The sequence below is a fragment of the Carassius gibelio genome, chromosome B20, assembly GCF_023724105.1.
Source record: "Carassius gibelio isolate Cgi1373 ecotype wild population from Czech Republic chromosome B20, carGib1.2-hapl.c, whole genome shotgun sequence".
Classification (NCBI taxonomy): Eukaryota; Metazoa; Chordata; class Actinopteri; order Cypriniformes; family Cyprinidae; genus Carassius; species Carassius gibelio.
The window spans coordinates 7,495,745-7,523,606 of record NC_068415.1 but is presented as its reverse complement, the minus strand read 5'-3'; the positions used below and the strand labels follow the sequence as shown (position 1 = coordinate 7,523,606).

Here is a 27,862-nt window from a genome sequence, read left to right as displayed (position 1 = left end):
CTAAAAGCAATCTAAAATTATTGGGTGAGGAATATCTTCTGCACAGTCTCTAATTTCAGACACCTAGAGGAAATAAAAATTACAGCCAGCAGGATTTAGAAAACATATAATGTAGGAGGCTAATTAATTAATTAAATTTAATTTAATTTAATATATCCAAAAAAAATATCAGATATGATCACAACTGATGAATTTAACACACACACACACACACACACACACACACACACACACACACACACACACACACACACACACACACACACACACACACATATATATATATATATATATATATATATATATATATATATATATATATATATATATATATATATAGAAAATGTCTTTAAACTATTTATAAAATGATTACATTTGTTAACCTGGTTCATGTCTTGAAGCCTCTGCTAATGAGCTGATGAGTGAGTCCATGAGTGTTCTATAGGGGAAACATCCAAAATATGCAGAACTGGTAGATGATTCATTCTGCTAATGTACCTTCTGTTGGAGATGGGAGATATCTACAAGATGCTTCTGAGTCTGAACAGGAGGTTGTTACATAGCACCAAGACTCATATGAGGGCAACAGGAATAAAATATTTAATAAAATATTCTTATGGAATTGTAAGCTAATGCCATCCCATCCATATGTTTTAGAAAATATTTGTATATTTAAAACCTTAAAAATGAATTTCTGTCACTTAAAATATAAACGTTTTTCATTTTTAAAGGAAACATTTTTCATTTTCATTCAGTATAACTTCATATCCTAAAATAAATAAATTTGCAACAAAAATGACTTAAAAATACATAGACACATTCAAAAACGAATTAATACTAAAGCTAAAACTAAAATGTACAAAATAATTCAAAACTAATTCAAAATATCAATAAAAACCATTACAGTATCTCAATAACACTAAAATAACACTACTATGAGTTTTACTTTCATGCGATCTGAGGCCATTTTTAACAAAAAGATTGAAAAGGTGCAATAATTGTTTTACTTGTTACAAAATTATATGGTCTTGATTTGACATACACTATCACTTTAAATACACATTTTAAGAGCTCACAAAATCCCCCTGCTGGACATGCTCACGCCCATTTCCGTTATTTTGACCAATCACAGGCGGAAATATTGCCCTTATATGGAATTGAACCCGCCTCACTTTGTTGCTTCTTCCAATGAAAAGCCGAGAGAACGGTTGGCTGTAGTTTATGGTGATACAATAACAGTACGAGACTAGTGACCATTTGAGACCGTCAGTGAGTGAAAGCGGTTACACGCCTACTCGGAAAAGCAGATCATTCATTTATACTCTACAATCAGGTGTTAAATTATTTTACCAGCGATCCATCCGCAGTATTTGGACGCCTACTTAAGTGTTTTAAGCGAAAAGATTAATAGTTTCTGTGGCACAATTACGGAACATGATGACCAGCACACTCAGCCATAGTTTACAACAGAAATGGTATCGTTGAGCATTTTTCTGCCTCTGGATCTTTTTTAAACCACCTTTTTTTCTTACACTTTAGCAGGTCAGAGTGGTTTTGGCACATTAGTATGCATGCTCGAGGAGCAACATGTCTTTGTGCATGAATGCTGGGCAGTCATAACTGATCTGGGGAAAAACAAGGGGAAACTCCCCCTCGGAAGACTTCTGAACAATGACCGGACCAAGCGCCACCAGCAGCGGCTCAACGGTCAAGACCAGCAGACACGGTCGGTCCAAGAGCACCAGTACCTACTGTCACACTACCGGTCCGGCGACTGAATCCACCTCATCCACTGCCGCGAACAACACCGGCAGGTCTTCCGGTGAGGAAGATGAGAAAGACGGCGGGGTACCGTTTTTCGTGAACAGGACGGGCTTTCCCATAGACACTGTCACCTGGGAGAGAATGTGGTCACACGTCACCAAAGTTCATCCCGATGGACAGGAGATGGTGGATAGAATACGAAATGCAACACACCTCCCTAAAGTAAGTGGAAAGTAATGGAATATTTATGTACACTCATTTAAATATCTTTAAAGTCCACCGAACGGCCTGTCTAGACAACATTTTTGGCGTCATAGATGTGATGATCTCTTGAAATATTTGAGACCCCAAAATGTTATCTTGTTAGGAAGCTCATATGTATGATACACATATATTATATACGTATGCTCCTATGTGATATGATACACAAAATATGGATAGGCAGTTTAGTTATATAATCCCGCAAATATTGGTACCTTAAAAAAGCTTAAATGGCTAGGCAGGCATCGTATTTATATCTTAAATCTTTCTTCTTTGGCAAGTTACTAGGTTCTATGTGACAGCCACTGAATGCCTGTTTGTACATATGAACTAATTCTTTAACAATGTTTCAAAAGATTTGGGTTTCAAATAAATTATGTTCTTTTTATTTCTCTATTCATGAAATAATCCAGATTTATTTAACAGTTTCTACAAACTCTTAAGCAGCACAACTATTTTCAACATTGATAATAATAATAATAATAATAATAATATATAACTGCAAGCAGCAATTACGGGGTCAAGCACTACAGAAGCAAGCTTCAAACCAACGGCAGGAATGAGTAATTAAAACCATTTTAAGATTATTCAAGGCAAAATGGCTTAAAAATTATAAATACAACCGCTAGTAATATGAGTTATTGGCTTATCACTTTTGACCAATAGGTGGCACTGCTGCCAAATTAATGTGGCATGGTCAGTGTGAGGTCACAATGGCACATACAAAGTTTGGTGTCATTATGTCAAAGCTTCGCAAAGATATAGCCTCAGACTCATTTTAGCACCATGTCAAAAATTTGTAATGGTGCTGTATGAAAATGGTTTTTTTTACCGAAAAGAAATCCATAATTTTGTGTCAGCAAAGTCTAAAGATCATTTGACTCGATTTTGTTGAAAATCATACCAACATTTGAGGAGTAGTTAGAAAAATTAGGTTTTTAACATATATCAAAATGGAGGACAGGGACTTCAGAATTGTATGTATGTTGTCGGCACGACCTAAGGAATATTTTGAGAAAAGTTTCATTACAATAGCCTAATGCAATCAAAGTTATTAGCATTTTTGGAAATTTCATAATTAAAGGTTAATTAATTGTTTATTACTCTTGGCCAATAGGTGGCGCTGTTACCAAATTGATGCACCGTGGAAAGTGTGAGGTGACAATGGCACATACATAGTTTGATGTTAATATGTCAAACCTTTGCGGAGATGGAGCCCTCAGATGCAGTTTGGCATCTTTCCAGCTAATTCGTTCATGCGCTACACAAAAAAACATTTCATGTATCGACACACAATCCATAACTTTTTGCCAGCTTGATCTGAAGATGATCCGAGCCAAATTTGGTGAAAATCAGATCAACGATCTAGGAGTTTGAAAAAGTAGGTTGTCAATATGAATCGAAATGGTGGACAGGAAGTTCAGCCAATATTGGTAAAATTGGTATCAGTGTTCTCGTCATGATCCAAGGAATCTATCAACATCAGTCCGATTACAATAGTTTAATGTAAGCAAAAGTTCAAATTTCATTATAAGTTTTTACCACAAGGTGGCGCTGCCCCAAAACTTTTTGAATACCATGAGGGTATGGAGTCGAAGATTTTTGTAATTAGTTTCATAACGATACTTCGAAATAGCAGTTTTTACAAACAATTGAAAATAGCGAAAAAACTAAACCTTGCAATTTTTTTATTTTACACAACTTTCCCCGAAAGCGCTTCTATGGGCTGCCATAGACTTGCGGCAGAAGAAAAAAATCACGCTTATGGATACAGTAGGTGCCTATGATGATCGTCCCTATAAATGTTTCTTAAGCAGCAAATCAGCATATTAGAATGATTTCTGAAGGGTCTTGCGACACTGAAGACTGGTGCAATGGCTGCTAAATTAAATACTGAGCATGTTTTGATCAAACAAATGCAGCCATGGTGAGCATAAGGTATTCCTTTCAAAAACACACACACAAAAAAAAAAAACTGTTGAACCTCAAAATTGGCCTGTATATGAAACCTTGGACACATTTGCCGGAGTAGCATCTCACAGACTGCCATTTGTGTGACCCAGTTTCCACCAAGAGGAAGTGTAGACTGTGTGACATGTGAGTGGATTTACTCATCCATGTGTTTTCCAACACCGTGTCACATTGTCCCTTCTCATAATTTGATTACAAACCAGGCAAATGAAAGATCTGATCCAACCAATGACCACTATGCAGAAACATGCCTTTGCTAATGCACATTAAATGAGCAATGATTGTATGTGACATCTTAACTTTCGCTAGGATTAAGGATGCTGCCATCTCCCTTTATCACTATGTTGCTCTAACCTCCAAAAATAAACCAATCAGACCTGATCAGGCTTCATAGAGCATGCAAATGAAGGGCCTCAGAGGGGATAAAGTGAGTCTTAATCACAGACTAAGTAATCCTCAGTGCACAGATGGACAGCATCCATAGGGTCATATTCATACTAGCTCTTTTGTTTTAGTTAACACTATTGTGCATTCCTGCACTCTCATATGTGCTGATGTTTGCAGAACAAAGGCGTCTGATTGGTCGAAAATGTTGAGTCAGATCTCTAGATGTTAAAGTGATTTATTAAGGGGCATTCCCCACCAGCAAATGTTGAACAGGTGCGTGGAGTGAATCCATCAGATCAGCCAGATTAGGAGTCACTCGAACGGCTGTGACACAAGCCAGACATTCCTGTTAGAGCCATTAGACAAGAGAGTCAGTCCATGGGAAAGAACTCGCTTTGAACCTGTAAATGACCCCACTGATAGAGAATCAGGGTATCCAGTGATAACCTTGGATCCGAGGACACTGCAGTTATTATGTAAACAAACCACATTCCAGTACAGCGCCGTCCATTTGGTGCAGTTAAACAATATTTAAAGCTAGTATTAAGTATTATTTATAGCACAGTTGCACTTGCTATTTTAGGTTTGTTTTTTGATACAATCCATTTGCTAGAGTGCTATTAGGGATAATCTGTGTTATTCCTGTTGTTATGTTTTGAAGAAAATAATGTATCGCATCTTCCACAGAAATATTTAGCTTGCAGCACAACTGTTTTCAACACTGATTATGTTTCTTAAACACCAAATCAGCATAAGAAGATTATTTCTGAAGGACTGTGTGATGCTGAAAATCAAGCTTTGAATATATTAAATTCTAAAAGATATTAAAAACATTTGCTGTAAATTGTAATAATATTTTATTTTTATTTATATTTTATTTCATTTTTGCTGCATTTTTGAGCCACCAGTTACATTCTTGGTGAGCATGTGAAGCTTCTTAAAAAAAAAAAAAATTAAATGATAAATGGCAATTCTGACATTATTTCTCACCCTCGTGTCGCTCCAAACACTTAAGACCTTTGTTCATCTTCAAAACACTAATTAGGATATTTTTGTTGAAATCTGAGCGCTCTCTGACCCTGCATAGACAGCAATGCTACTACAATGTTAAAGGCCCAAAAAGGTAGTAAGTACACATAATTAATAAATAGTCCATGTCACAGCAGTGGTTCATCTGTTATTGTATGAAGCTGCTAGAATATTTTTTTTGTGTACAAAGAAAACAAGAATAAATACTTTATTCAACAATTTCTTATCTTCTGCGTCAGTCATCGCATGTGATGCAGTACTTCCATGAACGTGCATACTGACACAGAAGAGAAGAAATTGTTGAAAGAAAGTTGTAAATTGTGGTGTATGCATGCAGAAATGTTGTAGGGCTTGTACGAATATTATTTTTTGAGCCTCGAAGCTTTGATAGTAATCAACACCAAATATTCAAAGCTTCGGAGGGAGGGGCTGAACATATATTTATCTCAACAACACCATGTCTACACCGGACGCTCCACCGCGCCAGAATCATAGACTGTATGAAAACAAGGACGTAGTGTCCGTGACATCACCCATAGGTTTCTGAAGAGTGTTTTGAAGCCTAAAATAGGTGGAGCCAGCCGTCGCCATCTGACAGCACATCACCACGCGTCACTCCAGGATAATCGAAAATGGGCAAAGAGGTGGGAGCTAGTCGATGAAACCACGCCCACATAGCTCGACGGCTGTGACAACAGCGGCAATCCACCTGTCACTCAAGTGGCCATGCCCTTAATTATGCAGAACTTTAAGGCTTAATATAATTTAAACGGATGAGTTATAGAAAAAGTTCACCCCCCTCACAGTTCTCATGAAGGACAAAATTAGCTATCTGGACCAAAATAACTTTTTGAACCAGGCTGTAAACGTTTTTTCTGCAATAAAGTTGGCCATTTTAACATGGGAAGTCTATGGGATTGAATTAATAAAGTTTTAATAGACTACAGAACAGCGTGAGCCGGAAGCAGCATTCCTCACGTAAGCAGGGCGTGAGTTTATTTGTGTTCTGAGAATGCTCATTATTAGGCTGGGCTACTGTACGTTTTTTTATGACTGCTGTATTCGCAAGTGTTTAAGCAAATTAAATGCATGTTTTTATCGTGTGTAAAATTACTGATTAACATGCTGGATAGAAGCAGCTTGTTTGTTACACCAACAAAGTGCAACGTTGCGACTTACAAAACTAATTTTGTGCTTGATGTGCTGTTGTGGTAGGCCAGTTTCAAATCGCATATTTGGCACACTGCCTTTGTCTTGTCCTCACTCAATTTAAAGTGCTCCCACACAACTGAAGTCTTTGGCAATTTCGTCTTCTCTTCCAGACGAACTGAATCGTGATGTTCACTCATGGGCAATTCATATTCAAGAGCGAATGAGAATCGTTTTGCGGGGATGCCACGTGTTTGAAAAAAAGAAAAAGGAATATTCGAATCTCAGAATTGATTGAAAATCGAATGCCAACCCACTGATTGAATATTCAAATAATCGAATATTCTGGTCCAGCCCTAAAATGTTGCCAATGTTTTGGTAATTATCTTTTGGCTTTGGTATTTGGATATAATCCATTTGCTAGGGTATTTGCATTTGCTCCATTTTTGAGTGTTATTAGGGATAATCTGCGTAATTCCTGTTTTGTCCAGCATTTGGGCTTTTATCAAATAGTTTTTTGGGTCAATCCATCACATCTCAACCAGACGTCGACAGCTAAAAATTTGGATTTTGATCATTTTATTTATGGTGAAGTAAATACATAAATGAAATACATGAATGAAAGCCAAATATTTAGTGTTATTATACTTACTAATCCACTATTTTTAAGGCTCTGTATAATTTGGTCAAAAAACTTATGTGGGTCACTTTGCATTAAGCTGATACATCTTTTAAAGAGGAATGTCTGAAGAACATGTAATGTTGAAACTAGAAAAACATCAAGTTTACTTCTATCAAAATACTTGTCTGAGTACCAAAAATATAACTTTTCCAAAGTTTGCATGACTGTAACCCAACAATTGGTTTTCTGCAATGACTTTAATCCAGAAAAGGCTAAAAAGTCTTCATCTGTTCTGTCAGATGGACAAATATTCTGGGCGGCTTGTATCGTCACCTACAGTAGCAACTCTCATGTTTCGCTGCAGTCCCCCGGGTGGGCAGAGGTCAGCTAATGGCCCTGTGTGTGTGGATTGTGACCTATTTATTGCTGACCTCCTTTCAGGGGATTGAGAGACCCAGTTGAGCCAGTGGAATAGAGCGCAGATGTAAATGAAACCTCTCTCAAAGGAATCAGACTGTCAGAATCAATATTCAGTGTCATTTTGTATTCAGACACATTTTTGGAAATCAATACTGAATTGAAAGCCTTAATATAAATTAAAATGATAACTGTGCTGTTATAATTTCGAGCAGTGGTTCTCAACTGCTGGGTTTATGTCATGGACAGGGGATATGATAATAAAAACGTTAGTTTGAAAGCAGTCTCTTATGTTCACCAAAGCTGCATTTCTTTAATCAAAAATATAGTAAAAACTGTTTATTACTGGGGTTTTGTTTACTTTTATATGATAAAAATGCTGGTGCTATGTTGGGTTGCCAGCTGCGAAACACTGGGTCCCATTCCATCAACACTTTCTTGTGAAATTTGTCACACCTCAGGTTTCTAAACGCCTCTATTTATGTGCTGAGGAAGAAGGCGTGTGTTTGCACCTCTGTCTTTCAAAAGTTATTCTACTCGGAGCAACAGCAGTGTTATTCTTGGTGCAGAATTTAGACATATTGTACAATGTATTTCTGTGCGTCTTTATCGTGCAGTCAAAGGCTCCAGACATCAGCGCAGACAGACGAAACTGACGAAACTTCTTTAAAAAGTCTCTCATTCTCTTGCACTGGGCAGAGAGAGATAAAGAGGAAACAGGAGATGATTTCATTTCTCATTTAATCCTGTGACCCAGCAGCTCTTGCATGCCTCCAACACACATGGTGCTCCTATTAAATATAAAACCGAATGAATATTTCTGCCTGCATTTATTTGACAAGCTTTGGTTAATAAAGAGATTGTTTCAGATAGAGGACACCCTGTTTTTCTAGCTTTCATTAATTGCTTCTTTTCTTCTAATGAATGGATGCTTGTGTGCGAGAGGACGACCTTTGTTCGTAGCTAATTCTTTTCGCTGTCCTTTTGCAGTTAGAAGTGTCATTGTAAGGGTTTCAAATAATCAATGAGGCACTGTTTCTATAGATGATAAAGACTTTTCATGCCATTGAGACATTAGAAACTGATTAATGAATCTCCTTGTGGCTACAAAAGTCACCTTGTGACTAGGTTGCCAACTTCAGGATAAAAATAAGTGACCGCCTCCCTTTCATTTATACTACATTTCATTTAAGATTTAAAAAGATAGTTCAGCCTAAAATGAAAATCATGTCATGGTGTACTCACCCACAAGTCGCTCTGGAATTGTTTGACTGTCTTTTTACCTGCAGAAAATATTTCGAATAATGTTTCAACTGTTTTTGTTCATATACAGTGAAAGTTAGTGGTGTCCAGAACAACAGTAGACCCCGCTGACTTTGATTATATGGATGAGAGACATGAACAAATGAAATGCTACAATGATCACAGCGTATGCACGTAGTATCTGTAACATCTTGTTATGCAATACTGAAGTACCACACATTATTACAAACATCAATTTAGTTTAGTTTAGCCAAGGCAGATTCTAACATTGGAGAATTATGAGTGTACATAAATAATTCAATGACTCAACTTGATGTTTTTAATATGGCAACAAACCTATGCTATGCTAAACTTTTACACGATACTAGAATAAAGATATAGGGCCTATGCACAAACAAATATTGGGCAAACCTGAATTTAGTCTTTAGTGTCACATGATCTTTCAGAAATCATTATAATATTCTGATTTGGTAAACAAGAAGCATTTCTTACATTTATCAATGTCAAAAGCAGTTGTGCTGCGTAATATTTTTTTAGAAGCCATGACACGTTTTAGCAGGAATGTTCAAAAGAGCAGCATTTGTTTGAGATAGAAATCCTTTGTGACATATTAAATGTCTTTCACTTTCGTTATCAGCTTAATGCTTCTTGCTGAATGAAAGTTGAAGGATATTGTTTGCTAATTGTCTCTGTTTTCACAGCACCCCGTACCATTGGTTCCAAACTTTAAGCCATCGATGTCTGTGCCTGATTGGCTCCATGCCGTCCAGAACTACATGAGAAACTTGCAGTATCCTTTACCCTCCACAAACCGTTCACTCTGGAAAAGTTTGATGGATGTATTCTAAACCTCCGTTTCTTCTAGGTGCATTATGGAATTATGGGCACTCATTTCTTTGGAGTGTGAGATATGCTTTTTCGCTCAGTGTAATTTCAGTTGGCTTGACTTACTCAAAGTGCCTTTTTGGTTGGAGTTTCTATCCAAGTTGTTGTTAAGTTTGTTTCTTCATCTGAACAGATTTTGAGAAATTTAGATTAAGACTTACATTACTTGTTCACCATTGAATTGTCTAAAGTTAATGGGTGCCATCAGAATATTATCTTATTCTGTTAGTTAAGGAATAGTTATTCAACTATTCCTTTAAGTTGGATACAACATTTTTTATACTACTTTATGGTTACATATTTTCAGCTTCGGTGGATTTTTATATTCATCATTGTATTCGATTAATATCTCAGCAGTTTTCTCTCACAAACAGCAATGTCTGTGAAGAGTAATGAGTACATAGGGTTCAGCAGGATATTGTTCGCAGCTGTGCATTTTGGCACGCATGAGTCACAATCAAGAAACAGGAAAACAAGGCTTCCTAAATGAGCCATACAAACTTCACGTAACTCCTTAACTGCTGACAGATACAACCATACGGGAACGCAGTTCTTTGAGATTAAAAAAACCAGACCTCTGAGTGGGTAAGTGATGCCATCGCTGAGGCATTTCCATCATCCTGTCTGTCTGCCCCATCTTTCCTGTTTTTAGTCTTTTCTTTTTCCTGCTTCTCCTTATTTTACACTTATTTTGGGCTCTTGGTGGTAAATCTCTTTAAAAAAGATGTTTTTCAGATGTGATATTCATTTAGAAAGGGGCCTTTTACAAAATACAGAGCTTATAACCAAACATGAAAGGTTCATTTTAGATTGAAAAGAAGTCGTTGGCCCTGTATTGCATTAATCTAATCTCTTTCCAGGTTGATGGAGACCGCCAGAGAGATGATACGAGAATCACTTCCCATCAAATGCCTTGAAGCAGTTATCCTTGGAATGTATCCTTTAGCTTTACTGACAACTGTGCAACTTTAGCAAAACTAAAACTATTTAAAAAAAATATAATTGACTAAACTTTTGAGATCAATCAAAATAAAAAACGAAATACTAAAAATAAAACAAAATAATGATTAAAAAAACGCATACAAATGTAAATAAGTATTATTATGTTAATAGAATAATTATAATTATGTATAGAAATGGTACTAAAATAAAGTATTAATATTATATGAAAAACATAAAAACTAAATTACTAAATTACAAGTACCAACATAACTAAAACTAATACTGAAATGAAAATAAATTAAAGATAAATATCAATATTATGAGTAATTGCTACAAATGTTTAAGGTTTTAAGAAATGTTTGAAAAAATTTATAAAAATGAAACGTGCATAGTCATGTTTGCAGAAATGTAGTAAAAATATATTTTTTTTTTAGTCTTGAGCATCCTTCCGTCCATAAAGTATAAATCATAATCAAAGTAATTATCACCATCAAGCACATACAGCACAGTTCATTTGTCTTGGGAAAGCCCCATACTTTTCTTTTTATTGTTGATTTCTCAATTGCTGAAATTGAGATGGAGGGTCTTCGCAGAGATCTGTCAAAGGCAATGTCTTCGCTCATGATCCCCCGCCCCTTCAACTCAGACTGAACTGAAGCTTTTACGTTCAGCTGTTGCTAGGAAACTAGAGTCGTAGTAGATTCTCCTGCAGGGAGGCGCAGCTTCCTGTGCATGTCCTGTCAATGCAGCTGTGCCATTCATTCAGGAACTATTAGTGTCAGTTAGCTCATCAGATCCAGGCCAAGGTTTAACACAAGGTGAATGTCGTCTCCGTCCGTGCAAATGTCAAATGTAGTAGAGAAATGTTGTGGAGTTCGCGAGAGCCGCAGTGTGGACTTCACTTTGAGTTAAGCACCTCATGGGTCATTAATTGAAAATCTGCGTGCAGATTTGTTCTGGAGAGCTGGAGGAGGAAGGGTTCCAGTTGACGTCACTTTGAGATTTTTATCTTTGTGTACAAAACCTGTCTTTTAATATACAGCGCTGTCAAGGGACTTTCCTACAGTCCCAGAGGACCCAAACATCATAACACTGAGTATTAGAGTATTAGAGTATCAGAGAACACCGAGGCTATTGTTGTTGAAAAGTTAATGTTGCTGTAAGTCCTTTTTTAGTTGGAAAATAGGAAAATGTTCCTACTGGGTAAATATATATGTGGAAAAACAATAATTTTCCAACCCTTTTTCTGACCCTCTGTCTGAAGTGATCCATTTTTAGTTGAATGCAAATGCATCTGCCATTGTAATGTCACAAATCCCACAATATCCAAATAAGCCATTTCTAGATCTTGATTAAATAAATGTAATGACCCCTTCAATAATTATTAGAAATTTTAAAGAATAGCAGAATCCACACCACAAGTATTAAGAGAACGGCGCTGAAGAACGTTGTTGTTGAAATCACTTTAGAAACTTATTTTTTGGAACCTATAGCAGGAGCAATCCCCCAGGTTTGGGAATGCGTGTATTGCAGATAAGAATTCTCGGAACTGCTGCTGAAAGGATCACATGGCCCTGCTGATGGGTAATGTGATCCTCTGATGTCTTCTCATTACAACAGTGGTGGGGGGTTTTATGGGTGTGTGTATGTGTACACACAGAGAGACGGAAACTCAAAAGAGCTGCAGATGAACAAAACCTACTGAATGAGCCTGTGTTTACTTTGAGTAACAACAAAGTTTTGTGTTCAAAATACTACAAAAGAGAAATGGTTAACAATTCTCCTTTTGAAAAAAAATCTAAATGTAACTTTTTTGCTTTCTCGCTGTCTTGTTATGTATGATTCATGAAAATGTTTGCTTTACTTAAATTGCAAAGATTTTCGCCAAACATTTCTACAGATGATAGTTATACAAAGGCCTTAATATTAACCAATTTGCAGTCTACTGTTCATGAGCCAAATATACAGTATACATATATATAATGTATTTTTAAATTTTTTTAAAGAAATGTTACATACTGAAGAATTTTTTGTAATGTAAGAGTATTTACTGTAACTGATGATGAAAAAAATCGTACTGACCCCAAACTTTTGAATGGTAGTGTTAATTCTTTATAGAAGAATATTTAAGATGTTCTCGGAAAACAAGTAAATTTATCATGTTTTTAGATGTTTTAATAGAAAACGGGGGGTTTAAATTAAATTAAAGTTGTAATTTTACTGTGCATAATTGTGAAAGTGATACAGTCACTTACCATTTTTTTAGTTTTAATCTGGAATAGCCTTACTGTTTGTGGACCACTGGAGTTTTTGATTAATGGATGAATATGTTTGTGTTATGGAATAGCAGCATATTGTACTAGTGATTGTTTTTGAAAGGCAGATGGCAAAGCAGTGAAGCCATTCCAGGGTGTTGCGTTGTGTTGTTGGACACACATGGCTCAACAGATCTGTGGTATGTGCTCTTGGTTGACTTGGCAGCTTGTGTGGTACCCATCAGCAAAACTGCACAGGCGCACCATTTACTGTCAAGTGTGACGATAATGATTCATTTAAAGGCTGGTTTCAAAGAATAAAGCATCATTTCCTCATTTTAGCAACCTCAGAAAGGAGAACCGCAATCATGCTAATCTCTCTCTCTCCTTTTTTGTATTTTAGTTCTTTAATTACATCATGAATACCCTAAAAGAAACAAGTTTATTGGCATTAAGGTCAAATAGTAGCCTAGACTTTTTTTGTCCATAGTCCGAGCTGGTTCCTGATGTGATCCCTTCTGATACACTCACAGTCTGGTGACTCCTCATGGCCATCATGTGTGACCAATGCCGCAGTGAGCACTGATCGCTTACATAAGACTACAGAAGAGATCAGGAAGAGACTAGAAAAAGCCCAAGGGGAAGGCCAGTCTAGCCGAGTGTCTGCTGACCAACTTCAGTCACATCGCTGCAACATCATGGAAAGAAAAGTTTTTTTATATAAGCATCTGAGTTTGTTTGGATCATGTCAGTATTTTTAAACTACATTTTCTACAGTTTTTTTTTTAGATCGAGTGACTTAAGTGTGTTAGTTGGTTGTCCATTTTTAGGATTATATATATTAAGATTCATTGCCTTAGTGTTGGTGTTAAAGGTGGTTTCTAGGGTGTTGATATGCAGCTTTAGTGTGTTATGTGGTTGATAGGGAGTTGTGTGTGGTTGCTAGGTGATTGCTAGGGTGTTCTTGTTGGTGCTGTTCCATGCAAAATTTGTTACCACATTACTAGAGAGTTATAGGTGGTTGTTAGGGTGCTGCCATGCAGCTTTTTAAGACATTCAAAGTGGGTTTATGTGGTTGCTAGCGAGTTCTGTGTGGTTGCTAGGTCATTGCTAAGGTGTTCTTATTGGTGTTTTTCCATACAAAAGTTGTTGCCACATTGCTAGAGTGTTATGGATGGCTGCTAGGGAGTTACTATGCAACTTCTTGGCCATTCAGAGTGTTTTACTGCGTTATGTGGTTGCTAGGTCAATGCAAGGATGTTCTTATTGGTGCTTTTCCATGCAAACATTGTTGCCACATTACTACAGAGTATGGGGTTACTGGGGTGTTGCCATGTAGCTTCTGCTACATTAGGTAGCTATGGCCTAATGGTTAGAGAGCCAGACTAATTACCAAAAGGTCGCAGATTTGTGTCTCGGTGCTTGCAGGAGCTGTAGGTGGGGGGGGGGGGGGAGTGAATGAACAGCGCTCTATTCCACCCTCAATACCTATGGCTGAAGTGCCCTTGAGCAAGGCACTGAACCCACAGTTGATCCCCGGTCAGCTGGATCTATAGCTGCCCACTGCTCTGGGTGTGTGTTCACTTCTCACTGCTGTGTGTGTGCACTTGGATGGGTTAAATGCAGAGCATAGGTTACCATACTTGGCAAATATCACGACTTTTTTCTGTCTTCTAAGGCAAACAGAGTGACATTGTTGCCACAATGCTAGAGTGTCATGCATGCATGCAAGTCCTTAAGTGTGTGAGATTGCTAGGTCATTGCTTTGGTGTTCTTGTTGGTGCTTTTCGATGCAAGCTTCTGAGTCCCTTTATTATTCTGATCTAGAATAATAAGTTCTTTATTGGAAATCTTTGGGATAGTTTTTTTTTTATTTCACGTGTTTGCTTAAAAAAAAACACATAATTCGAGTTGTCATTTATTTCATTCATGAAGCACAAATTGGTGAATGATAAATTGCCAAAGTTGGGTTAAGAAGATACACTTACTGTAGATTCAGTTATTTTAAAGAGAGTACAATTAAACAACTAAGCTTTCATTCAGCATGTCGGTTCTAAGAAAATACTCTCAAATGTTAACTGTCATATATCTTAAAAGAGTATGAATTAGAAAAACTGCTTGTTAAGGACAGCTTCTTATTGACCTAAAGCAAGTCATTAGCCGATCGTTTTTCAGGAAGTGAGCGAAACTAAACTTACTGAAAGCTCAAAGACAGATCGGATTTGGAAAAATCAATAGTACACACCAAGTTAAAAACATTGGGGAGGATTTGGTATCCTCCTGAACACTGATAAAAATCAATTTGCCATTTATTTATCACTTCGTTTTTGAGCAGCTGCTTTTTTTTTCTTAAATTATTCTGATTTCAACCCAACCTGTCATGATTAAACCCATCACAAATGAACATTAGTGAAATCCATGACTCTGTGTTGCCAGCTACCTAACCAACGGTCTTACCTCTGTGGAACGGTTCCCCATCAGCTTTAAGACCCAGTTCTCCGGCCACCACTTCCATCATGTGGTGCTGGGCGTTTACTTTAACGGCCGATATGGCACTCTGGGTATGAGTCGACGTACTGACCTTATGGACAGATCTCTGAGCTTCCGTACGCTCAGCGAGTTGGTGTTCGACTTTGAGGACTCGTACCGCCGCTACCAGCACACCATGAAGAAGATCAAAATCGGCCTGTACGTGCCCCACAATCCGCACGTTTTCCAGCCTATTGAGTGGAATTATCTTGTGATCAACGCTTGCAAGCAGAGCTGTGAGGACATGCGCAAAGAGCTGGAGAAGCATGGCCGTGACATGAGGATGAAGGTGAGTCCATAGCCTTTTAAGATACAGTGTTATTTTAAGTATTATTGATATATCTTTTTTTTATACGTTTTATTTATTATATAAAATTTTGAATAATATATTCCTGTCGCATGTTTTGATATGTATATGTATATATAGCCGAAACATAAAAGACAAGTTGCAAAAATAATAATTTTTTGAAAATAGTGCCAAATTCCTCAGCATCCATAAAGAGACACCTTACATTCAAACATCTGGAATTACACTCTATTATATGAATACAAATAAAATCTTTAATAAAATTATTAATAATATATTATAGTTATGGCATCTTGATTTACAAGGCAAAAAAATTACAATGTAAAAATGTTAAAAATGAAATACGCATGCATGAAAAATAAGATTGCACATGCAATGTTTTGAAGAGTCCCAAATTCCTCAACATCCATAAAAGGATGCCTACATTAATTTTAAACATCCAGAGCACAATTTCCACTGTCTGCTTGTGGTTCATGGAAACTATGTCACAGCTGACTGCGGTCATTCATACAAGTCAAGGCCACATCTGAGAAACTGGGATCACATGACCTACTTTTTGCTGTCTAGATGATAAACACATCCCATGTTACAGTCATACAGATGATCTCAAGCTAACATGCTGGTCTGGCTCTTTATAAAAAGCCAAGGACAAATAAAAAATATCCTGAAACTGGCTCAGTAAAATAATCAGGGAAAAACATAAATGTTTAAAAAAGTGTAATCAATGCATTCCACAGAAAGTCTGACCTTATTTAGCTCCCACTGATTTAGCTTAGATCTTGACAAAAATATATAAATATAAAATATTTATAATATATTTATGAAAATAATCTATAATATAGTACTTTTGATATTTTATATAATCAAACATTGATTTATTATTATATTTTAATATTTTACATTTAATATGGATAAAAAGGTGTCTGCCAAATGCATAAATGTTAAATGTAATGGTAAATAAGCGGTAACATACCAGAAAGGATCTAAACTCTTCCTCTATATATACTGTGAATTTGAATTAACGTTCATCTTGAAAAACTGTGTGTATTATCTCACTAGATTATAAACCTTTGGCAACACAGGAGAATACATCATCCTATGTCTAAATATGCCATATATTGTTCATCGCTATTTCAAAATAAGGGTTCTGCATGTGGCCAAATATTATGGATTTAAACTGTTTAATCATGCTGTAAAGTAAAGTGTCACCAGGCCGTTGGCGCCCTCTACAGGTATTTGTTTTAATACATATTACTATAGTTAAGGTTGGTTATGTTCATATTATGTGGTTTTGGTTTTTTATATTTTATTTGAGACAATTATTATTGCTTCATCGTTAGTTTATATATAAATAGTCATACTAGCCTGGTTTTCACTTTGGTCGGTTTGTGTTACTAGAAATATCAGATTATTCACTTGTCAAAATAATCAGTAGATTATTTGATTACCAAAATAATCATTAGTTACAGGCCTAGATTAGTTAAAATATTTTGTAAATACAACTGCATTGTTTTACTTTTTGTAAAGATTTCATTCTTCAGGTCAGCCATATATTAATGAAAAAGAAATTCAGTTTGAATAAACAAAGCAATAACTTTGTCATAGTATCCTTTCAAATGTTCAGGCTCAGGATTTCTTTTTTATTTTTTTTTTTGCTTTAAGCCCTGGAATGATTGCAATGATTGCAATGTGGCTACAGTGCTACTAATAAAAATAGATAGTCTGGAGCCCTGAAATGTATTATTTTAATCTGTTCGGTTATCTGTTTAGTCCTCAAGTCTACTGTTCCCATCAAAATTCGATGTGCATTTTCTGGCACAAAGCCTTTTTGACTAACCAATTATTAAACTATTCTTCTTTGAGTCAACAACATTACAATTATTGAGAAATGAGTTTGCAGAAACAAAATCTAAATTTATTATTGTAGTCCTTCTTGAATGAGTTTCTCGATGTACTGAACACCCAGCATCTGGCATCATCAGCATGGAGCTGATAGAGTCATTCATAATGAATCTCATTCTAAAAATCAACTTTTAACGACTGAGAACATTGCAATGTCAAGTTGCCTCTCATCACCCGTGCAGCTCATTTGGGGAAAATACTGAGAGTTTGGGAAATCTGTTGTCTCCTAGCATAATGAAGTTAATGAACGTCATCAAGTTAATGAACATAATGTGGAGCTTTTCATAACACTAACTTTATTTGTGCTGCACTCGCTAATGAGAAAACACAGTAAGAGCGATTCAGCATTTGCTCCCTGTGGTGTGAAAAAGTTCACATCCTTTTTAATAAACTGATTGTAGATCTGTCGTTTTTTTAGCACCGGATCCTTGTCGGGTTGATGACAGGCAGTATTCCTCATCTGTGACTTTCTCAGCTTGCCTTTTTCCACCTGGAAGATTTCAAGCCCTTTTTTCATTCTAATTGCCTTGAAATCTTTATTTATTTTTCGAACTGAAAATAACAATTATCTTCTAGTACCTCCTAGCTATATATAAATTTACATATTGTCTCAGTTGCTTCGGTGTGTGTGTGCATATATGCATAATATCTAATGGGCAAATACAATAAAATATATTAAATTTATAAATCTTTTAAAACAACTGGGTTTTACTGCAGATCCTCAAGTCATCCAGTGCTCAGTCTCCAATCAAAGAACGAACCCGAGGGAAGTCTTTATCACCACGCCGCCGGTCAGGCAGCAGTCCCCAAAGACGCCAGCATGCCCACAGAAGAGACAAATCGTAAGTAATGGACACTTTGATGTTGAGGAAACACAGATCTGAGAAATAAGCTATGGAAAATATCCACTTTTTACAAAAAATCTCTGTCAAGAAAATAAGCAGAAATGCAGCTGTCAGTGGTTTATCGGCAGTGACTCGTCATGATTGCACCAGTCCATGGAAGGTTAAAATTTAATTACTTTGGTTGCATTTATTTAATTTTGACATTTTAATGATCTTCATATTTCTGGTGATTATGCTCTTGGAATATAATTAGACAGCTTTTATTAATAATCCTATGAAAATGAAGCATTCGACGAGCTTTTACAATGACTGCGATTAAGTCGGAGGTCACCAAGATGCTGTACTCATACATTTATTTAAAGAAATTATATATATGTAATAATTTGCAAAGTTTGCAAATTTTGGACTTGCATCCTCTGTAGTTTGGACTTTGCGCATTCGACTCCGTGATGTCCGTTTTTCAGATTACCTGTTAGATATACCCAAAACGAATTATATTTTATGTTTAACCACTAAAGAGACATCAGAGCCAGTGGCAAATGTCAGAAGGATTAGCCGAGTTGAGACTGCTCTAGGTGGATACATGAGCACTGAGCTCCCGCTAATCGCATGGAGACACATTTTCAAATATGTGCTGTCTTTATAAATAAACCACAGATTTGAGTTTTAAACAACTACACTCTCGCTCTGAAATACTTTTAAAACTACATTTCATGACACGATATATTTAGAAAATTATCTGAATAGATGGTGGTTGAAATCACACTGCTGCGTGAACTCAACCAGTCAGCATGTTTAGCACCCAAGTCAGCATGTTTAGCACCCAAGAAAGTTCTAGACCTTTGAAAAGTACTACCTCGTGAGCAGGGACTTTCTGGGGGGAATTTATTTATCCGGAACTTTATTTAGATCCTGGTTTCTGTGGTGGAAACACATTGAGTATCAGCCCAAAGTCTCTAGTTCCTGGGTAAAGTTCCTGCGGTGGAATGATGTCGAGCAGTCACTGAAGTTACTACTGTCATTACGTTATTTCTGTGTCCTTGCACATGCGCAGTCTGTTCAGTTTTGTGGTTCAATCCAATCGAGTGTTTACATGCACTCTCAATCGTATTGGACGAGGAATAAACCACCCCCTTCAATCGGATCGAAATTTCATTCTGATCGAGCTCACTCGGATTGATTAAGGTGTTTAAATGAACTTTTTTCAATCCGATTGAGCTGTCAATCCGATTACGAACTGATTATTTGGGTGCATGTAAATGTAGGCAGTGTGTCTGCTCATGTTTCGTGTCCATACAGTGGCTTTAACCCAGTGCATTCTCACTGTGACAGTGTGAAGCAGGTGCTGGTAATCAGTTGATTAATCTCCTCTAGCAGCACACGGCTGGCCACTTCTCGTGTTACAGAAGCACTTGTTTCTCTCGTCCAGGGGGTTGACTAATAGATCCAAGGTTTCTATAGCAGCACAGTGCAAATAGTAGCGGAGAAGCACTTTTCCTGTACTGCTGAGTAGAGCAGAAAGCCCCTTTTAGCACTGCTGATCAATTTACAAGTGAGACTTCGGGCTTCTTTTGTTTGTGGTGTTGAGGAAATAAGATTCCTTTCTTTTAGGTGCCAACCCTGGGAAATATAGGCAGTGCACAGTATCTACTAGGAACAGAGTCATAAAGAGTGACATAGTGATAGATAGCAAAGCTTCCTCTTCGAAAGGAGTGATAATTTTAGCAGGACATACACACAAAGGGATTCCTAAGCTCTAGGAAAAAAGACCAGAGCACAGCAGGGAGTTGGGGCTAGTTAGTTAAGCAAAGTGGCGTTTTTTAAACACTTGAATCTGATGTGACACTCCTCTCCTCTCCTGTCATCGGGCAGTACACTGGGTTGGCATTCGCTCTAATAGGATGTGAGTCCAATGCAACAGCTGTGGTGGATGCAGTCTTCACTCACATGTCAAGCTGAAATTAACCAATGAACATACAGTGATAATCAGAATGTGCCTTTATGTTTTAGCATTTCAGAGCTCAGCATCTGATGATGCAACTAAATCCTCTGATGCACCGGATCATGTTAAAGCTGGTGCGCTTTAGATCGCTTTATGATTGTGAATTTCACATAGGAGCAAAGACTTTCCCCATACAGATTTTGCGACTGCTTCAAGTTAGTTGTGAATTGACTGAAAGCTGCTTGGTTTGAAAGTGACTTCTGTTTGAGGGGTGCTTTAACGAGACCCTTATTCTCCCCCCGAAGCTGTGTGATGCATGTTTTATTATGGATGGATGCACTTTATTTGACTACTTTTGGACTGCAGAAAAAAAAAACTCACTTGCCTTCATTTTGAAGCTTGGAAGAGCAAGGATAATTTTTAATATAACTCTAATTTGATTCGTCTGAAAGGAGAAAGTCATATACACCTAGGATGCTTTGAGGGTGAGTAAATGAATTGGCAACTAACTAAAATGTATTTTCAGTTTAAGATGAAGTACTAAAATGACTCAAATTAAAAATAAAATGTATATAAAGCTATATAGAAATATAAAAATACAGTAGACAAAAGATAATCGTAATAGTATATAAATAATACTAAAATAACGCTGCTAAAATAATACCGCGATTTGACCACTAATATTTTCCATTATACCGTTCCTGCAGTATGCGCTGTTTTCCATGTCTCCTCAATGACTGAAAGAGTAGGAATCCCTCAAGCTGAGTACAGTGTAGAGCGTAACACTGACCCCTCCTCCTCCTGTTGGTGTGAGCAAGCGGTCAGTCACGTGTGTGTCGGATGACCGAACTTAAGGCCGTAAACTTCACATTTAGAGTTCCTTTCCGTCAGTGTGCAAGCCCTCTTGATGACGAAAATAACCTAATGCCGACGGTGTGCGGATGGCCCAAAAATACTTGGGCCTTTACGTTGTTTTGAACTTGCACAATGTCATTTATGTGATAATATGAAGTCTATTAAACACAGGCCAGCGACGCTGTAGATGGACGCACAGAGAAAAATACTGTTGCAGGCAGATCACTCGCTGTTCATGATGCACAAACTATTGGAAGAAAATCCTCAATATTGATTTGGGGGTTTATATGAACGTGTTTATGAGGGGAGCTGACTGTCTTCTGAAAAGTTCACGTGGTATAATTTCACAAAGCTTGTCTGAACATTCTGTTTTTGCTTCAAATTGGGTTATTATTAAATGTAATTATGTGTATGATTATTATTATATAACTAAATGATATGAAATTATATAAATTATATGTATACGAATTATAACTCAAATTAAATAACTATTACGTATTTAGGTTAAATAAAGATGTCAGTCTTAATTTTTTTCTATTTAGGAAAAATAAACTAATTCTACTGTTTTTAATGTGCTGTATGTTGCTCAAAAACAAAATATATTGTGTCTGGGGGCGAGATATATATATCTCTATATATATATATATATATTTACCCAGTCATTTAAAAATAACACATTTCAGAGCTGTAACAACAATACCGTGATATTTTTGTTTAAGGTTATTATACCATCAAAATCTCATACAGGCCCATGCTAGTCCCATCACAACCGTCAAAGACGCTCATCTAGAGTATGTTTGTGTTACCACATACCACAGCAACGTCCCCTTTGTGTGTTTAAGCTTAAGCCATTGAGTTTAATTACATGTTGTATTGTAGTGCTGCTGTTGACAAGTCTAAAATGATTGTTGTCTCAATGCAGTAATTATTTAGTCAAGCTAATGCACCTCTAAGATGATAGAATGAACCGCACAAGGCATGTAATGATACCAAAGTATAGACTTCAGTTCTGCTCCTGCTTCCCGATCGGAGCTATTTTTGCCGTGTTCCTTAGCACCTTCCTGTCACATGGTCTGAGATGTTAATTACTGAGCGCCACACATTGTGTGCCAGGCAGCTGCTGAAACACACCACCCATTTAACGTCAGCTTCACCCTCAAATACACCGAAGAACTGCACAGCACACACATCTCTCGGCAGATGAGTTTGTTAATTCACTTACAGTGGAAGGAATTATGAAGTGATGAAATAAAGCCATGCTGAATCTGCTCTCCAGCCCCCACAGTTCTGCAGTGGATTATTATGAGGTTGTGACACTGTCATCATAAAATCCCCTGCAGACATGTAGCATGTGACAGTCCATGAAGCTCCCTAAAGGAAACATCTTATACAAATACTACACCTCTTATACAAATACTTTTCTTAAAGGGACAGTTCCAATATTTTGTTATTTACTCACCCTCATGTTATTTCAAACTGAGGCTTTGTTAAAGAGTCTTCATGTAATTCTTTTAAATGTAACTTCCCGTTTTGGAGGTAATTGGGGGTAATGTTACTTTGTTTAACCATTTATTCACCGAAATGTCTGTCACAAATCTTCTGTCCCTGTCTTGAGAGAAATTGGGAGTAAGGCTCAGGTTTATCAGCTTCCCTTTTGGTGTGAGGGGGCCTTCACAGTTGCCAAAAATATCACTTTTTGTCTTTTTTTTTTTTTTTTAATAAGCAAGCAAGCCGTTGGTGACAAAAAGTAGCGCAAAAGTTTTAGAAAGTTATAGGAAATAAGTTATATCAAAGCCATAATAATATGGATTTTAAAAAAAATCTGTGAAATAGCCATTTATTTCAAAATGTACTACAGTAATCTATCTATCTATCTATCTATCTATCTATCTATCTATCTATCTATCTATCTATCTATCTATCTATATATATATATATATATATATATATATACTGTGTAAGGTGGGGGACAGTCAATTGAGAAGCGGGCAATATTAGTGAACTAAATTATTACAGTTGTATATAGGTCAACAGAAAAAATGTCTGTCATTTTCACTGGTATATATAGTTATGACATTTTAATTTAACTACAAGGTCAGAAATGGTTTAAAAAAATAAGTGAAACTTAACAAATAGATTCATTGAAAACTAGCATTTACAAAAGTTAATTTTACCATTATTTCTCAGTCTATCAATAAAGCCATGAAACGCCCAGAAGATAAAATGAAAACATGCATCTGATTCGCTCCAGACTTTGCATATCAAAAATTTTGAGTGAACGGGAAATTCCACAGGGAAAATTATATTAAGCCCTAGTACAACAAATCAGCTCCTGCCCTTTTCCTGAGTCTCCTCCCTGTCAAAGTGCATTATCTCCACTCAGGGCTATTTCTAACACACAGGATGTTTGCTCGTCGACAGGCTCACCCCCACCTCTTCTGTCTCCTCCTTTCAGTCGTCCTCAGATACCCACATAAAATGCAGACAAATGCTTTCAGTCCCCACTTTGTACATGGTGTACACCCAGAGTTTGGAGTTTGCATGTGTCATAGGGTTGAGTTGGGTTAAAAGTGTGTTGTTTGTTTTGACTAATCTTAAGGCTGCTATTGTGGCTTCATGCAGTGACAAATCTGTTTACATTTGTTTTGGAACACTAATGTTTGCCTGAGAAACTTTCATTCTTAGTCAGTTATGAAGGAAGGAACTGTAAAATGCAGAGCTGGAGTGGAGAGGACCTGCCTTGGCACTGCTGTGCGATTGATCGCTTGGCGTTGAAGCACCTGCTTCAAATAGCCAACATCAGTCAAAAGAACATGGAGGCCTATTGATTTTTTCACAAGAGTAGTAGCACAAAAGTGAATGGTGGAAGGCTAAATGTGATGGGCCTTTTGAAGGCAGCAACAGTTACGGCTGTGCTGGACGTGTTCTTCAGCAGCTCTGTGTGTTCTCAGCAGGACTGAAAGTGCTGGTTGAACATCAATGTGATTTATCTCAGGAAATAAAAGAAGATGTGAGATAGAATGGTATATTATATCAGTCTACTTATTCAACTAGAAATTAGCTGGTTATACTGTGTCTGTTATGTAAATATTTAAAGTAAATTAGTTGTTTTTGTTTTTTTGGTCATGGTCTATATCTTATAGTAAAAGCATGAATTGTAATGTAAAATTGTGCAATTAATATTTTTATTCTTTTTATTTTTACACTACTTGTTTAAAAGTTTGAGGTCTATTAGACTTTTGTGTATGTGTGTGTGTGAAATTAAAACTTTTATATATCAAGGATACATAAATCGATCAAAAGCAATTGGCAACTAAATTAAGTTATTTAGAACTTTCTATTCATCAAAGAATTCTCAAGTTTTTCTCATTAATAAGAAATATTTCTTTAGCACCAAATCATTGTTTTAGAATGATTTCTGAAGGGTTCTAAAGTAATCCTTGCTTCAAATCCAGCTTTGACATTACAGAACATAATGAATTTGAAATATATTCAAATAAAAAATAGTTATTTTAAATTGTAATAATATTTCACAAGATTACGGTTTTACTGCTTTTTTTAATCAAATACAACTAGCCTTGGTGAACACTGGTGACTACAGACCACACATTTTTGAACATTAATGTCCTTCAGCACACTGTTTATTTTGTTGTTTCATTTTTTGTTTAAGCCATATAATTGAATCAAAATAATCTGCATAATATTATTTATTTTAATATTTGGCCTTTTTATACTCTTCTACTGAGGTGGTTCATTCTGCACTAAATCATTTAATCCATGAGCCAAAAGCTTTAGCATATTGTCATTATGCACGAACAATCTCTAAAATGGAACTAACAGAAACATGTTTTGTTGCAGGCCTGCAGCACTGGACAGAAAGCCGGCGGAGCTCAGCACCCTCAGTGATGGCTACCAAATTCGGATCTGAGACACTAAACATCAACAGCTTTATCCTTCACTATCAGATCCACAGATGATGTTTTTAAACACTATTTAATGCACATTTTGAACTGTACAGCATATTAAACATATTTATTGTTGTACTTTAGTGTTAGAGGGAAATCGGGTGCCCTTTTGTTTTTAACAGAATATGATAATCCTTTACACACCTTTTTAAATATTGGAAAGTGTGAAGGATATCAATTTTGCTTTAAATTTTTTTTTTTTTTTTTTACCTAGTAATTGTCAAGCATTTTAGAAGACAAAAATTTGACTGAAATATTCAAGCAAATAAGGAAAATACTCTGTTTTTGGACCGAATCTCCACTAGCGGTGAGAGCTGGAGTGTGAATGGATTGTGCTTGGCAGAGAGATGTAAACCTCAGTGCCTCGTGCTGTGCTGCTGGTAGTTTTAGACACTGACTGGCCCGGAGGAGAAGAGAGGACATGAGCATTTTTCACCAGAAGTGTGAGGACACAAGGGACCTAAGCTTCAGAGACCTACTCATTCTGCCCCAAAGAACTGTATTCAATCCACTTCATTTTTTGTTACCTTCATACATGATATGGATGGGATGGACATAATTTATTGACTAAGGTTTGACGTTACCTTACATTGAAGGCTTTGTACTGTTTTTATTTTCTTCAGCAAGAGTTAATTTTTTTTTTTTTTTTTAAGTATTTAAACATTTCTTTTTCTTGTTTTTACAGGTTTAACCAGGATAGTTTTTTTTTTTTTTTTTTTTTTTTAAACTGAATCGCTCAGAGGTGTGAAAGTTGATGTGCTATTGATTGACCCATCCGTTACCCAAACTTCACTATGAAGGGCCAAAAACCTAACTTTAATTGAAGGCCATGGGTCAGAACTAAATGCTGTATTATATATGCACCTATGCTATATTAAAATTTACATTTTTAAAAATCAAATTCACTTACATTCTCTACAATGCTAAACTAGAAAGAAAGAAAAAAAGATCAAAATGACTATATGCTATTATTTCTTGTTTTCCCCCAGTTTCCTCCCTCTTGTGACATGACATGGCTGGCCAAGTCAAAGGTCATCACAGGCAAACTTTGACCCAAGGGTCCTGGTCTGGGCATCTCTGTCCTAAAGGGACACGGTGACGGAAAAAAAAAATGCAATGCTTTTGCATTCTTAGTCTTTTGTGTTCAAAAACTTAAGATTTTTCGATTTTGCACAGGCAAAAGCACTAAAATATCATTTTAATATGAATTGGGAGGAAAACCGTTTCTTAAGAGAATGCAAACATTTTGTGAGGGAACCCAAAAGCATTGAAATGAGCCATTTTTTTCAATTTCAATTTTTTTCATCATAAGGCCCCCTTATAGGACCCCATGGGTTCTAACTATAGGACCACGACTGCAGTCATTCAAGTATACACAAAATATCATCTGTTTATCGACAGCATATCACTTGAATTTTCTCACCTCGTGAGAATAAGCTATGCACATGAAGAAGTTCTGTGGATCCGTCCTTTTTGACAGCAGACCTGTCTTTAAAATTGTAATGGTGACAATGTTAGAAATGCTTCACGGGTTGTATGAGCGGTTCCTCTCTGAACGATGTTTTTTGGGTGCTGATGTCTAAACTACCACATTATAGCTCATTCTGCCTTGTAATTGGTACCAGCTTTCTATCAAAAGCTACTGAACCACACAAGTGCCAGACCATTGAATACGTCCAATTCATCCTTAGGGCTGAGGGTTTCAAGTCACTTGAAGATATAAGGTCATGAGTTTCAGTGACAAATCTAATGCACCAAGTTGAATTGCTCTTTATGGAAGAGAAGTGGTCTGCTGCTAATTTGGCATGCGAAGAACACCATATTGTTACAGATTTTCTATCATTTATAACTTGTTTGGTAACTGATCAGATGTGTGAAATTGTGTGTGAACTTTTTATGGCAGATGACGTCAAGTATTAGTTGTTTAAAAATGGCTTTCTGGTTTTAAGGAAATGCATTGATTTTTGCTCAAAGGTGCTAAGATGAGACATTTTACCCATTATTATAAAATTCAATTATTTTAGTATTGACTTTTTGGATGATTTAAGAGCACATTAAACTGATGTTTCTGTAGCACAATGATTAGGAACTGAATTTCAATATACATGTTTAATGGTATGTATTAGCCTTTCAAAAAAATACATACGTGAAATGTATACTCATGAGATTATAGATGCTTTTGAAGATGTCTAACACGGGCTTGTCTGAAAATACAATCACTTTTGATGAATGATAAGTAATCCAAATTTTAAGGGAAATGTTTTTTTTTTCTTAGTAAGAATGTTAATGATGTGATTTTGTTATGATGAAGACCTTAACTCAAACTTATCCTCAGTTTTCTGTTCATATCTTTCGTATTATAAATGTATTGTCTAAATAAGGACTTTATAAAATGCAATTAAACCCTCAACTGTTTTTACACACACTTTTCCTAAGCCTTACAGCAGCTTGCACCTTCAATCCTCTTTTCTGTCATAAATTCATGTCTGGGTCGCCTCAGCTGAGAAAACATTAATGTAATTTGTTCATTCCTCTGTATAGCATGTTTTAATAAAACAATGTTTTTCTGTAA

The 27,862-nt window shown here is 36.4% G+C and overlaps 1 protein-coding gene across 2 annotated transcripts; it reads left to right on the top strand.

Annotated features, from left to right (window-relative positions):
- Positions 1 to 1,231: 1,231 nt before the first annotated feature.
- vash2 (vasohibin 2) lies at positions 1,232 to 27,862 on the top strand. Of its 2 annotated transcripts, XM_052586917.1 has the most exons (8): positions 1,232 to 1,333; positions 1,540 to 1,986; positions 9,565 to 9,653; positions 10,277 to 10,333; positions 10,609 to 10,683; positions 15,382 to 15,763; positions 18,401 to 18,525; positions 25,184 to 27,862. In XM_052586917.1, the coding sequence occupies exons 2-8, from the start codon at positions 1,672 to 1,674 to the stop codon at positions 25,251 to 25,253; spliced, it is 1,113 nt and encodes a 370-aa protein (XP_052442877.1). In that variant the 5' UTR covers positions 1,232 to 1,333; positions 1,540 to 1,671; the 3' UTR covers positions 25,254 to 27,862. The 2 variants fall into 2 exon arrangements, with proteins under 2 accessions (XP_052442877.1, XP_052442876.1); XM_052586916.1 differs by having other exon boundaries at positions 1,241 to 1,986.

Bases quoted from the DNA above. Each gene is read 5' to 3' on its own strand.
- vash2 (XM_052586917.1), top strand. From the start codon at position 1,672: ATGACCGGACCAAGCGCCACCAGCAGCGGCTCAACGGTCAAGACCAGC. The intron at 15,764-18,400 runs GTGAGTCCATAG...GTTTTACTGCAG, and splicing joins GCCGTGACATGAGGATGAAG to ATCCTCAAGTCATCCAGTGC. The intron at 18,526-25,183 runs GTAAGTAATGGA...GTTTTGTTGCAG, and splicing joins GCCCACAGAAGAGACAAATC to GCCTGCAGCACTGGACAGAA.